The sequence below is a fragment of the Alosa alosa genome, chromosome 16 (genome assembly GCF_017589495.1).
Source record: "Alosa alosa isolate M-15738 ecotype Scorff River chromosome 16, AALO_Geno_1.1, whole genome shotgun sequence".
NCBI classification, from domain to species: domain Eukaryota; kingdom Metazoa; phylum Chordata; class Actinopteri; order Clupeiformes; family Clupeidae; genus Alosa; species Alosa alosa.
In genome coordinates, this window is record NC_063204.1 from 19,875,917 (window position 1) to 19,891,615 (window position 15,699).

The 15,699-nt window shown below is 42.3% G+C and overlaps 1 protein-coding gene and 1 non-coding gene across 3 annotated transcripts; both read left to right on the forward strand.

The window, feature by feature from the left end:
* Window positions 1-3,014: 3,014 nt before the first annotated feature.
* Window positions 3,015-14,423, forward strand: gars1 (glycyl-tRNA synthetase 1). 2 transcript variants are annotated; one of them, XM_048265806.1, is made up of 18 exons: window positions 3,015-3,079; window positions 3,781-3,816; window positions 4,549-4,650; window positions 4,920-5,022; window positions 5,436-5,577; window positions 6,135-6,223; window positions 7,169-7,245; window positions 7,481-7,626; window positions 7,970-8,119; window positions 8,344-8,506; window positions 8,772-8,936; window positions 11,291-11,398; window positions 11,601-11,746; window positions 11,920-12,005; window positions 12,819-12,928; window positions 13,027-13,120; window positions 13,380-13,570; window positions 13,851-14,423. In XM_048265806.1, the coding sequence occupies exons 1-18, from the start codon at window positions 3,059-3,061 to the stop codon at window positions 13,974-13,976; spliced, it is 2,055 nt and encodes a 684-aa protein (XP_048121763.1). In that variant the 5' UTR covers window positions 3,015-3,058; the 3' UTR covers window positions 13,977-14,423. The 2 variants fall into 2 exon arrangements, with proteins under 2 accessions (XP_048121763.1, XP_048121762.1); XM_048265805.1 differs by lacking the exon at window positions 3,015-3,079 and having other exon boundaries at window positions 3,542-3,816.
* On the forward strand, window positions 5,899-6,037 carry LOC125310053. Its single transcript, XR_007196233.1, has one exon. It is a non-coding gene; the product is annotated as a small nucleolar RNA SNORA84 (small nucleolar RNA).
* Window positions 14,424-15,699: the final 1,276 nt, after the last annotated feature.

The following is a 15,699-nucleotide window of genomic DNA, read 5'->3' on the forward strand; positions in this document are numbered from 1 at the left end:
ATATATATACAGAACGGAGGAGGTTGGTAATGTACACGGCTTGCAGTTATGTTTTTGTTGAATTTAGAAACGTTAGAGATGGGGACCAGGTGTCTTCAAAGGCTGATATTTGCTTCTTTCTGTGTGCATTGTGTTTTTTCCATTGAAATGTATTCTGAGATTAAATTTGTCCAGTGATTGATGTGGCAAGATTTCTTTGATTTCCAGTTTTGGAGGACTACTTTCTTAGCGACAGCTAGAGAGATGAGCAATGGATTCCTGAATTTTTGCGGGATGTGGATTTCGGAGATGTCACCAAGGAGACAGAAAGTTGGGGATGATGGGATTCTGTATCTCAGGATGGTGTCTCAGTGACTGAGCCATAATACGGCTCTGTCTTGCTGCGCCATCTGGTGGACAAACTACGTAACACCAATACTGGAAATCAGAATGTTAGTGTGTGTACTTGTGTGTGTGTGTGTATGTGTGTGTGTGCGTACATGCGTGTGTGTCTGCCAGCAACCCTTCGCTCAACACCACCATCTACAGGCCGATGAGTGTACAGTCACTAAATGTACACATAAATTCATTTGTTTTATACCCCCCCATGGTAGCCTGGAAAATCCAGACCCTGATAATCTAGAAAGATTAAGGGTCTGGCAAAGAACAATGTAATGGCCCAACTCGATGGGCGGCAACAAGCATGCATTTAAAAATCTCACTGCACGCAATTGGATAACACTAGACCATGTTTACTCTGAATTATTTCAGACTTCGACACAATCGGATAACACTACGACCAACGTGTACTGTCCTCCAACGTTGCAGCGCTGTCTTCATCAGTTTAGCTGGTTTCCCGGAATGTTGGGGTAAAAGTAACGTGCATCATTGCTCTTTGCCAGAGTGTTTTGCAGAGACAATTCCATTGTGCTCTCTCGTGAGAACTCTGGATTTCCAGGGTACCCCCATGGATGAAATTCTACGAAACTTGACATACCCCCAGAGGATGTCAGGTTAATCATAGGCTACACATGAAATGTGGTGCAGTTCTGAACATCTCAACTGAAGATATGGGCGACTAAAGCAGAATAATATTGCATTTTCATTTTTTACCGTGGGGGTGCAAATCACAAAAGAGTGATTTGGGCTAGGTTAATGTGGGCCCTTAAGACCAACATACCATAAAAAAATTCTTCATCCTCGGTGCCACGGTTCAGGTAGTTATTTAGGAAAAACTGCATTTTTGGGTTTCAGTAGGCCCAGCATGGGGGGGGAGTGGCCCCCAGGGACCAAACAAAGTTTTCCGTAAAAGTCTAGTGGGGCTACATACCCACCAAATTTCATGGGGCCAGGTGTTTTGGTATCCCAGGTATGGTTGGCCAAAAATTCAGGAAGTAGATGACAGGGGGAAAAAGAAAAACTTTGACAATCCCTATATGACCGCTTCGCTAGCTTTGTTGCCTCTGCACTAAGCCTATAGCTTGAATGTTATTCTCTTGCTATTTCTCTTGCTGTAAGTCACTTTGGATAAAAGCGTCTACTAAATCAGGGGTTCCCAAACTTTTCCACGACAAGGCCCCCCAAATACCACTAGGTTCTGGCCAAGGACCCCCGTGATGTGTTATTAAACCCATCGAGAATACTACGGCAAATGTAAAAATACATTAAGCTAATCCTAATAATTATTTTAGCCACAAACACTTTGCGATGGAGCATACAGTGTGTAAAAAAATTGTATTTGGGGATTTCTGCTATTTGAGAGCTATCACTCTATTCTATTATTCCCAGTCATTATCATGGAAAATATAATGTTCAGATATGCGACACATTATTATAATGGCATTGTATAACAACCCTAATAGTAATAAGTATATTTTAACATTTTCAAATGTATTTATTTGTTGCTTTTATTTTTCCTTCCAACTTGCTGTGGCCCCCCTGGCACCCCCTTGCGGCACCCACTTTGAAAACCACTGTACTAAATGAATAAATGTAAATGTTTTCAATCCTAGCATTACTCTGTTTTGTAAATCGGTTAGTGTTTAGTAAATACTATAACCATAATTTGAAATCATTGGTCCAGCTGGATCCTAATCAATCATGTTGATCAAGGATTCTTAATGTTACTTTCTACTTCACCTAACCTTTACAAAATGATAATAAACTGCATTGGCAGTCAGGAAACATGTATACATTTACAACTTCCAAATTCACATCTTTCAACTGCAATTTTTATGTTTGCAGATGTTCCTACCATTTCCCTAGACCATTTTCGATTTCAAAACTAATGCTATCCCCTCTTGTTACTGGTTTGTCCTCCACCCTGGTGGCTGAGGGAGGCGTTTTGAGGAGCCAGACTAGTACAGTGAAATGAAAATGAGTGGAGATACTGAAGGGTGGGACTAGTGGGCTGCCTCTTGCATACACAATATTTCGTTCCCTCGCAATAGTTTTGCATTCCCTACTTTTGACTTTGAGAGGGAATGCAAAACGTATTGCAAAGAGCGGGGGGAAAACAATGCAAAACTATTCCAAGTGTTCTTACAGTAATAAGAGCTCAGAAAAATATATTTCCACCTCATAATTCCCACCCTGTCCCTTTAGGAGCTCAGTTTTTCACAGTTCATGTGTGACTTGTTGAATGTATGAATGTTCATGTATGAACATTAAAATGAATTCATTAATCTTTATAAAATGAATACGTCTATGCTTTTCATTGCAGAGATCGACCCTTCAGTCCGCTATGAGCTGGGGAGCAAATTTCCTGAATTTCCCCTGGGGATCAATAAAGTATCTATTTATCTATCTATCTATCTATCTATCTATCTAGGTGTCACTCCAGAGGTAAACATTATTTTACACTTTAACCTTTATTTTTTTCTAAAATTATTTCAAGAGTTCCTTTTTAAAATGAATACAAAGTAGTGCAGGACTAGCCTAAATCATGTAGATATCACCGAGATCACCACCCTCCTCTCCGTGCCTTGGGCCAAAGCTACCCCGAAGCCACCCTCTCGGTCTCCTTGCGTAGAAGAAAAAGCTAAATAGTCTTTGGTTGCAGTTGTCTGAAGGACAAAAGATGGATGGCAATATCGAAGAGGTGCCTAGATATAGGCCTAGCACCTCTTGGAGATATAGCCTAGGCTAAGTGAAATATCTCTTCGACAACTATCAAACTTCGAACACAATTTGTCCTTAAAATAAATAAATAAAAAAGCCTAAAAAGAACACTCATGAGAAAATGTTGTTCATGGACTATAAATAAGGTTGTGCAACACTCCCATCTCATGGTCACAGTGGAAAAGTGCATGCGTGTGTAGCGCATCGTCTTCTAAATGAATATTAGTTATAAGTGTCACATGAAACACATTTTTTAAATATCATATTAGATTCTCTAATCTCCATTCATGTCATATTTAGGGATAGAAGTATAGCAGAGTAGGCTAGTAGTCAGTAACTTTCCTACCAACATTTTAGTGACTGTCGAAAGTGCGGATCTGTGCCTGACGCTATACTTACGTAGTTTCAGAGATTTCATCATTCAGATCCGCTTTACATTCGGGGAGCCGCTAAAGCAGCCAGTCCATGCTTCGGAGAGCAGCATCAGCACTGCTGAAAACCAGCACCGAGATCACCACCCTCCTCTCCGTGCCTTGGGCCAAAGCTACCCCGAAGCCACACTGTATTTCCCTTCTCATTAGGCCGTTCTCCCTCTCGGTCTCCTTGCGTAAGAAGAAAAAGCTAAATAGTCTTTGGTTGCAGTTGTCTGAAGGACAAAAGATGGATGGCAATATCGAAGAGGTGCTGGCTCCCCTGAGGCAAGCTGTGAAGGAACAGGTAACATTAACGTTAAGTTTGCCATTTGACGTTTGCTGGCTAGCTAACTGTTAACGTTGCTTCTGCATATCACGCTTGCTTGTCAGTACGTATGGGAAATGCTACCATCGCATTTATAACTTCATTCATTTTTGATAGCACAGTAAGTGAATGCTGTTGGCCATTCAACAGCATGTATGGTGCATAGCCACATGCAGTAGTCTGAAATGAAAATTCGTGATGTCAACCGTTAGCTTGGCTGTCTTGTGAAGAGCATGTTATGTGGATATATTTGGCCTGACAAGTTAATGTTAGATGATGCTAACGGCAAACCTTAGTCAAGGAAAAAAACAATCTGGAGGCGGCTGACAGCAGAGGTAACTTCAACGTTAGACGCTAATATTATCATTAACAAAGTGTGGTAACAAAGTGTGGTAGTGGGTCATCTAGTTATAACATTATTTGGATCACACATGCCTTGTTCTACAGGGTAAAAAACACAACTCAAAGCAGGAAGCTCACATCTGTCTGGGGAGCTACTCGTCTCCATGCTTTGCGAGTTGAATCAGGCTTGTGCCACGTTTGAACGAGCTACTGCTGAACCTCAGCAACTGATTGTCAGGGTGGAGACGCCGCACTCTGTCATTTGAGTCCTCGTCTGGAAAGCTGGAGCAGCATAGTGCCAGTGGGACTGCTCTGGGGGAAATGAATTGTGACTCCTCACTTGAAAATATTTATTAATCTTCCTCTCAGGGCGAGTTGGTTCGTCAAATGAAAACCGACGGTGCGCCTGATGTGGATGTAGCCAAAGCAGTGGCGGAATTGAAGGCGCGGAAAAGAACCCTTGAAGCCAAGGTGAGCGGTCAACTAAAACAAACAACTGATGGCAGAGAGGGCCTCTCCCATCATCATAAAATGGGTAAATGGGCTTTGGCCACTTTCAGTTTCACTCTGACTGCATCCACACTCTTCATTGAAGCTTCACTCTGGCGGATGTATATAGAGCCATATATCAACGTGTATATGGTAAATGGTGTCATGATTACCTGTGGACCCACTGTCTGACTAACTTCCTGATTTGTGTAAATGAATGTAGGTCATATTTGTGGTTCTGTACATTGCAGGAACTTTCCCTTCAGCCCAAAGATGATATTGTGGACAGAACAAAAATGGAAGATACTCTGAAGAGGCGTTTCTTTTATGATCAGGCTTTCTCCATCTATGGGGGTAAGTGATATCATCCACCAGTAATGTCTTGTGACTAAGCAGTATTAAGGATAAGCAACTTGCTGTTTGAGTGACTAGATTGCACATTTCACGTTTTAAAGTCCCAGTATGTTCTGTGTCTTGAACATGTTTTTTCTGGAATGTGAGACTTGTCAGTAGTCTTAGTGGAAAATCATTGATGCTCCACACAGTCTGTGCTTCAGGCAAAATTAGAACTTCAGTTGAGTCAAGATTGACTGTGTGAACATAAACAATTTTGCATGTAAGACTCCAATGCCCTTTTTCACTGAAAAACTCACCCATTTATTTCCATTTTTTGACCTAAACTGAAGGCCATTTATTTGAAGTTAGGAAGTATAGTGAATAGTGATAGTCCTTGTATTAAAATGAATCATTTGTGTGTGCACGCTCAGGTGTGAGTGGACTGTATGACTTTGGGCCTGTCGGCTGTGCTCTAAAGAACAACATTCTGCAGGCCTGGAGGCAGCACTTCATCCAAGAGGAGCAGATCCTGGAGATCGACTGCACCATGCTCACCCCTGAGCCTGTCCTGAAGTAGGTCACTCACTCATCAAAAACAGAAGAAAACTCCATGGCACTCTTTTTATAATGCCTTTGGAAACTTAGGAAGACACTTTTTTTTCAGAGGGTCTCCCATTTTTCTGTCCCTCCATCTACAAAATACACACACACCACACCTCTTTCCTCTAGACAAGTACACTATACATCACTCTTCCTAGACGCCTATGCTCCATCAGTACTTCCACTTACAATGTTAGAGCTTCATTTTTCTTTCAGTAAGGTATTAACATAGCAGAAATCTGCCAGGGTGTTGGTATGAAGTAGTTGAGGGCTGAGTGTGGGTGATGACCCAGTGCCTGGTGGTTACCCAAAGGCAGCTGTGCAGTGCTGGTCCTTGGGTTTAGATGGTTGCAGGCAAACACAAATCTCTGCGATTTTAAGCATGGGGGTTACATTACCAGGTAGCTTCAATAGCCCGGTTGCAAAGACATTTGCAAAACCTTCCTGTACAGTCCTTTTGGTTTTTGTGGTGCTGGGGTTTTCCATCTGAAACAAAAACACTCCTGAAGTGTGAGCTGTTCCTTTAACAGGACATCTGGACATGTGGACAAGTTTGCTGACTATATGGTGAAGGATGTCAAGAATGGCGAGTGCTTTCGTGCTGACCATCTTCTGAAAGGTAATCACAGTCCAAACCTCTTTTACTCTTCTCATTCCTTACTCTTCTTTTCTCTTCTCTTTTCTTCTCTTTTTTTTTTTCACCTCCTGTCTTCTGCTATTTGCTTCTGTCTGTTCTACCTCTCCCAGTTTCCTTTTCTCCTTTTCTACTGTACTCTATCATTAATCCTTTCTTTTCCACTCTCTTCTCTTAATCTGCCCCCTCTTCTTCTCCTTAGCATATGTTTTTCACTACAGGCCTCTGAGGTAGTGTGCTTGCTAGGCCTCTGGGGGTAGTGTGCTTGCTAGGCCTCTAAGGTAGTGTGCTTGCTAGGCCTCTGTTCTGATCTGTGGGTATCGGTGCGACGCCCGAGGGGAATGGGAAATCGTTGGATCTACAGGAATCACAGAGGGCTTTTCTGGGACCCACCCAACCCCTCCCTCCCTTCTGGGGGGAATTTTGGGTAACTTCTGGCTCCAAGCCAGAATCAAGTGGCAAAATAAAGATGACCACATTTCTTTTGGAGGGGGAAACGGGAGGAAGAGGGGGGCCTGGCGGGCGAGGGGGTCGGACGTCAGAAAAAGAAGTGCAAAGTGTCTGATTTGCCTTGGCCATTAGACAAAGAATGTAGGCCTACCAGTTCCCCTTTTAGTGCCTGAAATTTATTTGTCTTCTGGGACAAATATTTGAAGTAATGCTTCAGAAAATGTGGTGTAATTTGTGGAAGGATGATCTGCATTGGACTTAAGGTGACTTGGAGATAGCTGGGGAAAACAGGCATTTCAAGAACATTTTAGACACGTGAACTCCTGGCTTTGTTTTAAAGGACCATTTATTTGAACCCACATGAACGTTTCTTCATATTGCTTTACGGTTTTATTATGAGTCTGGATATCTGTGTGCACAGAACGGGATGAGAAGAGTGGGAATCAAGGAGGTAATGTGCTTCTGTTTCTCTAACCTTAGCCCATCTCCAGAAGCTGATGTCAGACAAGAAATGTACTACAGAGAAGAAAGCTGAAATGGAGGATGTCATCACACAGGTCTGGATGTTCTATGACTTTATGAGCTTACTTATTATCTGGGTCATTCCCATATCTCCCCTATCCCCTACCAGAACATGAAGATCTTGGTTGAATGTGTTTCTATATGCATGTTCTTTCAGAAAGAACCAACTGAAAATGAGAGCCCTGTGTGGATTTCGTATGATTCTTTTAGAAACACTCATAAACATATGTTTTAAATAAGACAACTGTTGTGGGTATTTGTGTTATTTAGATGGACAACTACACTCAGCAGGAGTTGACAGATCTGTTTGTGAAGTACAACGTGAAGTCACCAGTCACAGGAAATGACCTCACAGCTCCAATCTCCTTCAATCTGATGTTTCAGACCTCTATTGGCCCTGGAGGGAACATGACTGGGTGAGATGGAGCACATAAATATAATGAAGATGACCAGTTCCTATTCAAAATCATTTTTGTATATTAGCAAACACACCGCAGTCTACAAGTTTACTTTAAATACCAGTGTCCTCTTAAGCTCAGGTCGATCAAAGCTCCTGAACTAAGGTGCTTCATGTTTCTGAGATGCTGGTCAAATGGATCCAGATGGTCTTGCAAATGTACTTGGGAGACCCTTTACATTTTCTAATAGGGAAGCAAACTGATTTAAAGAGTAGACCTCTGAAGGAGTTGTGAAGTGAAGGGTTGTGAGTTGTGAAGTGTACGGGTTTTGTGATTTAACATGGATAATTTTATTTCACAGCTACTTGAGGCCGGAAACAGCTCAGGGAATCTTCCTCAACTTCAAGCGACTGCTAGAGTTTAACCAGGGCAAGTTACCGTTCGCCGCTGCTCAGATCGGGAACTCCTTCAGGAATGAGATCTCCCCCCGCTCTGGCCTTATCCGAGTCAGGTGTGTGTAAAATCGGACAAAGTCTACTGTTCACTTCCTTTTTGGACCCGATGCAGTCAGTGACAGAACTACATCATCTGTTTAGCAGAACATCACATAGCCAACGTGTAACAAGCCAACTGTGTGACACCCTTTGTATGTTAGAACTGAGAAGATACATAAGTGATCAGATTGTAAGTGAGTGGGGTCAGGTATCTTCACAGTACTCTTCTGCTGTCTCACAGAGAGTTTACCATGGCCGAGATTGAGCACTTTGTCGACCCAAATGAAAAGGTCCACCCCAAGTTCTCCAGCGTGGCGGACCTGGATATCCTGTTGTACTCGTCCAAGGCACAGACCAGTGGACAGTCCGCCACTGTGATGAGGCTGGGGGACGCTGTGGAGCAGGTGAGTGGAGAGGGGTAATGTGATGGGTAAAGGGGTAGTTAGTTATGTGATGGTTGAGGTGAAGATATGCACGGACAAATTGTTTGAGACCATAGTGATTGGACGTAGTGTGTGAATTCAGTGATTTTGATATAATTTCAAGGGTTTTTACTTGCCAGATAATGAAATAATTTTACTTTTTCAGGCAGATGGTTCCATCCCCCAAGCAGTGTGTAAATCTCTCTCTGCTCTCGCTCTCTCTCTCGCTCTCCCTGCTCCATTATAGGGAGTGATCAACAACTCCGTCCTGGGCTACTTCATTGGGAGGATCTACCTCTACCTGACCAAAGTGGGTGTGGCCAAGAATAAGCTGCGCTTCCGTCAACACATGGACAACGAGATGGCCCACTACGCCTGTGACTGCTGGGACGCCGAGACCAAAACCTCTTACGTAAGTCACACTCACTCACGCCCGTTAATGTGTAGCAGAGCTCCCCTGACAAGGGTACTAGAGTGCTCTGCTTATGTCAGTGAGTAGACATGAAATCACGGGAGAATTCAGTTGCATATGTGAGGGGCAGGTCTCCAACATTTGTTAACATCCAAATTGTTGATGCCCTTAGTTTCTTTAGCATGCGTCAGCACATTTCAGGCGTAATTTACAATGCGTAACATTTGATGTATGCATTTATTTGTCATCTGAACAACTCTCAGTGCATTATTTGCTACAATACATTTCATGTAGTTGTGTTTTCTGAATGGAATGGAGGATAATCTTTGTTTTGTTGTTGCTGTTTGGGCAAGTCATTTTGTTTTTGTACAAGTTATATGTGTGCAATAGATGCCGGCTGGTGCTAGTGTAGTGGCTAGGGAGGTGCTAGTGTAGTGGCTAGGGAGGTGCTAGTGTAGTAGCTAGGGAGGTGCTAATGTAGTAGCTAGGGAGGTGCTAGTGTAGTAGCTAAGGAATCTGACTAGTATGCAGTAGCCACAAAAGTCATGGGTTTGATTCCTGGCTGCCACTGTTGCAACTCTTGAGCAAGAAGCCTAACCCCAAGTTGCTCCTGGGAGAGTGGCCCCTGCAATCTGTATCTGAAAGTCGCTTTGGAGTGTAAGCTGAATACATAATTAAAGAAAATTGTGGTGGGATCTGGGAAACCCCATCACCTGTTGGAATTTCACCAACTTAAGATTATGATCCACGATGTTGCTAGGGGACTGTATCTAGGATGTTGCTAGGATGGGATCAGAGTCTTCAGTTATCTCTAATGCAGGGGTCTCAAACTCAAATGAGCTGGGGGCCAATTCTGCCAACGTCATCTGATTGGAGGGCCGGCTATTTCTGAAAATGCAATGTTCTTTTTCAAATACCACCTAAAACTGCAAACAGAAAGTGCAAGTGTTTTTATCTAGTTTTAGACACCTGTGCTAGCAACCTTAGCTTATAAATAAAATAATGATAAAATAAATATTAATACAAATTATAAAATAAATGAAAAACATAAAAACAGATGTGTGTGTGTGTGTGTTTCACACCAAATAAAAATATTTCCTCTCATAACTTTTTTAAACCTGGCAAACAGGCATCAGGGTTAAGAAAGCCATTGCCAACACCATTGCATTTTTATATCAAAATTTCAAAAGGCCATGGCTTGAAAGTGGTCAGAGATAAAGTCCTACTGTAAATGTAAAAATCTTTGAGTAAAACAAAAGTTTATGAAGGGGGTAAATTTACCCATCTAATTTGTCACTGGATGGCAAGCACCTCAAATTATGCACCTTTCAGTAAATACTGGATGAACATATTTAAGCAGGTTTACTTTCCTTTTTTCATATTACCCACATAACAAATTAACAGGAAAACACCTAAGATGTATACCAACACCTAAGATGTTGTAGTTTAGTAATAGATTACTACAATATAGGCCTATAATAAAGTATTCTGGTCAAACCGTTCCTATCGCGGGTAATCTGCAGTACCCAGAAGTTTGCATCATATTGCGGGTGACTTTGTAGTTCTTTAGAGCCCTATTTCTACTAGCCCTGCTGTCTGTACCACATCCATTACGGACACCATCATCACGATTAGTGAAGAGTGGACACCGTTGTATACACGCACCTCCATTCACAGACGCACCGTGACTATCACGGTCATAGACGATTGATCATAATCTCCAAAAGGATATTCTTCTTCAGAATTAGAATAGGTGAATAACATAGCTTACCTAAGACTTCATCACACGTGAACGTTTTTCAACATTTGGTGTAGGCCTATTTCTGCTTAATTTCTGCTTCAATTTCTGACACACTATGGCCTGCATCGCCTTCCGGCGTCATTACATATGCATCTTTGTGTTTCTCGTGTAACACAAGTATTTCCTGAAAACTTTGCGCAGCGATTTTGGGTTTGAATCAAGCTCTGGATGTCTTGCACATAGTGGAGCAGAGTAGGCCTACAAATGAGATTTGTCACCGTACCTGGATCTATTGTCTATTTTAAGCAGTATCGTTGTTTGTCGCAATTAATAGCCTCAAGGGCGGATTACATTATTATTTTGTCATACGTCAAAGGGTCGAATTAGGCAGGACGGGCCAGGCGGTTTGGCCCGTGGGCCGGGTGTTTGAGACCCCTGCTCTAATGTGATAATCTCATCTTTATTTAAGACTTATCTTGAATTAAGTTAACTGCATGTTGTGAGACTCTGTACGTGTATATTATTGCTGCAAAACAAATTGTCCCAGTTGAGGACAAATAAAATTCTACTACTACTTAATCACCTGAGATTTGACTTGTGCACGTTTCCTCAGGGCTGGATTGAGATTGTGGGCTGTGCTGACCGCTCCTGCTTTGATCTGATGTGTCATGCCAGAGCCACCAAGGTCTCGCTGGCAGCTGAGAAACCACTAAAGGAACCCATATCCTTTTACCCCCAGGGATTGTTATGAGCATCAGTCAGCCTCAGTACTTCTGCAGGTGTAGTTCACTAAATTCACATATCAATAGACACGCAAGAGATCTGATGCAAAACTCTAGTCCTTTTGATAGGGTGTGTGACATTTTAATTTGCATGTGGTCATTGGTCTCCCACACCAGTTGTTTGCCTTAACCACTTTGCACAAAGTTGTAAATGTCGTCCAGTTTGAGCCAAATAAGGCAGCCATAGGCAAGGCCTACAAGAAGGAAGCCAAGTTAGCCATGGAGTACCTGGCTATCTGCGACGAGTGCTACATCGCAGATCAGGAGAAGCTGCTCAATGAGAGTGGGTGAGTTCCTGGGTGTGGCTATATTCGGTTAGGATGGGGTAAAGCACAGGCAATGTGGAATGTCTACTTCCATGCCTACTATAGAAACATAGAGGTGGAACATGTTACATGGAAATATAACTTTTGATCGTGGTACTTGGTGTAACAGAAAAGTATGTATTGCCTTATTTTAGTGAATTCACCATTGAGACAGAGGGGAAAACTTTCAAAATCACCAAGGACATGGTGAACATCAAGAGGTTCCAGAAGACCCTTCATGGTAAGGAAATGCACTGAATATACTATAATTTAAAGGATGCTACATGCTACTGTTTTATGAAATTGGGTTATTCCCCGTCTCACCTAAAGTTAGATATGTGGGCAAAAGCATAATTGTCTCCATGCATGCATTGTTTTAGTCCGGCTGCGCCACCTCTAGCTTAGCTAAGCATAGTGAATGGAATCTTTCTTCGCCGGATAGCATGTTGTGAGTAAAAGTGAGCCAACAAAAAATCCCTAATTACTACTTGTGACCTGTGTATTCATGTACAACGAGTACAAATGGAGTCTAGATGAGGCAGGTATTGACTTGGGACTATACTGGGGTGAAGCACTGCTACTTGGGACTATACTGGGGCGAAGCACTGCTACTTGGGTGCAGAGATATCATGCAACACATGAGTACCTTGTCTCACTCGGCACGGACAATCTCTGCACCTAAGTAGCAGTGCTTCACCCCAATATGGTCCCAAGTCAATACCTCCCAAGGAAATTGCCTCGTCTTAATCTGCATCGCCATTTTTACTCGTGAATGCAAAGGCCACAAGAAGTAATCAGGTTTTTTTTTTTTTTACTTTGACTCACGACATGCTATCCAGCGACGAGAGATTCTATTCACTATGCTAAGCTAAGCTAGCGGTAGCACTGCCGGACTAAGACCATGCATGCTTCTGCTCTAGGGGAGACAGTGAATAACCCAATTTCATAAAACAGTGTTGTGTTCCTTTAATAGACCTTAATAATTGAGAAGTACAGGGACCAATGCATTTTGTGGATGCACAATTTCAACAAAGTGCATTATGTCTTTTTACAGTGGAGGAGGTTGTTCCCAATGTAATTGAGCCTTCCTTTGGCATTGGTCGAATCATGTACTCCATTTTCGAGCACACATTCCATATCAGAGAAGGTGATGAACAAAGAACGGTAAGCCCAACATGCTAGAGTGCATGGGAAGTATCCTCCATTGCCACATGCTATCGGCTGTAAAGGAGAGGGTCATGATTTGTGTTCTCTCGTTTCAGTTTTTCAGTTTCCCTGCCACAGTGGCTCCCTACAAATGCTCCGTCCTTCCACTCAGCCAAAATCAGGAATTCACACCGTTCGTCCGGGAATTATGTGAGTGAACCTTTTGTGATCATGCACATCAAATACTGTCTCACAGTGCATGAGCTGTGGGTGGATTGTATTGGATGGGCCCAGGCATTCTTCAAGAACCCCACTTCCAGAATGTTCTGATTGTCAACTCCTGGCAGCTAAAGCCATAACTAAAAACTAGTCACACTGTGTGTTGAGACAATACCTGCTGAAGAGCATTGATTGAGCTACGGGAATACTGTGTATGTTTTAATCCTCTCCCCTCCTCGCCATCCTTTAGCTGAAGCCTTGACCAAAAACGGCGTGTCCTACAAGGTGGACGACTCCTCAGGATCCATTGGAAGGCGTTACGCCAGGACAGATGAAATCGGCGTGGCCTTCGGCATCACCATCGACTTCGACACGGTTAACAAGACGCCCCACACGGCCACTCTGAGAGACCGGGACTGCATGAAGCAGATCAGAGCAGAGGTAAGGGAAACACCCATCTGTCTCTAGAGTATGGATAAGATTTAGCAGTCATGCATTTTGAATAGTGTACATACCATCCTCATATCCATCATAAGGCCTGAGTGTGTTAGTACTTACGGTTAGTAACCAGGATTTCCAAAGTCCAAGTCTATAACAAAGCATGCGGTCTGGCACATTGGTTCCTATCTTGTTACATAACTGTTAAGCCATAAGCGTGCAGTCAGTATTATATCTATTAAGGACTTTACACCTTTAATGAAATAATGCCTCTCTGCCACAGGTAAGCGTGCTGCCCGACATAATCCGTGACCTCGCCAATGGAGCGACAACATGGGCAGAGATCGAGAGCAAGTACCCCATTTTCGAGGGTCAGGAGACAAGCAAGAAAGACACAACTGAGGAGTAGAGTCCCCCTCCCCCCAAACCCTCCTCCTTTCTCATCTGCCATCCCCCCACCACCCACCCCCATGGACAGTTTTACACTCGCCTCCATAGGAACAATTTTATTGCAACTGTTGCAACTGTAATGTACAAAAAACAAAAACGATCAACGTGCACCATTTGTTCCACACGAATTGCAACCACTTGAGAAATATCAGTCACGAAACAAAGCAACATCTAAGCTTGTTATTCTGTGTCTATAACTGATGCAGACAGTTAAAACTATAGGCCCTCTCCCTATCTAACTTGCACATGCAAAAGGGTTACACATTTGTTTCAGAAAAAGGGAGAAAGCAACTGTAATTTGGACTATTGTGTGGAGAAAAAGAGGCTTTCGCCATTCCAGTTTATGGGCAGGTAAAATTATGAAATGGAAAGCATCTTCGGTTCAATAAATAGAGCCTGCACTTTCTGAGTTTGTATGATTGTTTACTTAAAGGAACTGTGTGATAAAAGGTCTCTTTTATAGCATGGCATACATCAATACATAACCCTATAGCACAACATACAAAACACGATATATAGCTTAAGATTCATAATATGCATGTTTTTGGGGCCTTCATAAAAGATAAAAATCAGGGTTAAAGAATTGGTTTATTGTATAAAACCAACCACAAGGGGGAACAGGTTAACCAAAACAGACCATTGGGGCGGGGGACATTTTGAAGTATGTCTGAGCTAAGATGTTCTTGTTGGATCCCTTTGAAACTACAGTTTGGTCAGCTGATCGCTTGTTATTGTAGTGTCCTCAACAGTCCTCAACATGTGAATTATCTTGAAAATGTACAGAATGATCTCACAACAGTGGAAAGTCAAGTGAGATTCAGCATCAATCAAAGGATTTGTTCAGCAAGTTTGAAATTGGCTAATTTGTCACAGGTATACTAAATTATACAAATACAAAAATCAATGTGTCAACGTGTGTGTGTGTGTGAATGATGAATGTTGGTGTACTCTCATAACTAGTTCCTAGTGTTCTTATTGGGTGACCGTGATCCAAGTTGCCCACTGATGACAAAGCAAAAATGTGTTGCCCAATATCAAGCCAATAACAATGGGAAAGTGCCAAAGCAACATCACATCTGTTACTCCTACAATGTACTGTATCATGATCTTAATACTTTGTTTCTCCATTGATTTAACCCTCTCTCTAATCACCTTCTTTCTGTATCAGACACACATAAAACCACATCCTGTACCAAGGGCCCCAAAGTCTCCATTGTCTGCTGAATGTCCCAGAAACAGAACAGTATCAGAGTATAGTTTGCACTCTCTTAGATACACGAGGGCATGCGCGATCAGTTTGAAAACATCAAGGCCTTCATTTTCCATTACACAAACAGTTCCTTCTGTCCGGCCAGAGCATAGCTGATGTGCATCTGATAACAAGTGTTCCACTGAAGTAAAGGGACTCCATTTTCCAGTTTATTCTGCTGAACCTCATTTAATGCATCAGGCTACCTTGGAATCAGATATTGTCACTACTGGGCTTTTGACCATTTTATGCTTGCAGCCTAAAAGTATTATGTCAGACAAAATATTGGATACTGTATCCAATCACAATGAGTATGCTGTAAAGATGTTCCTTTTCAAGAAAATTTCCATCAAAGTAATGAACATGTGTCTTGGCAAAAGTTATAAGAAATGAATGTGATTTGCTAGTAAGACTATTATTTCTATAGGTTATT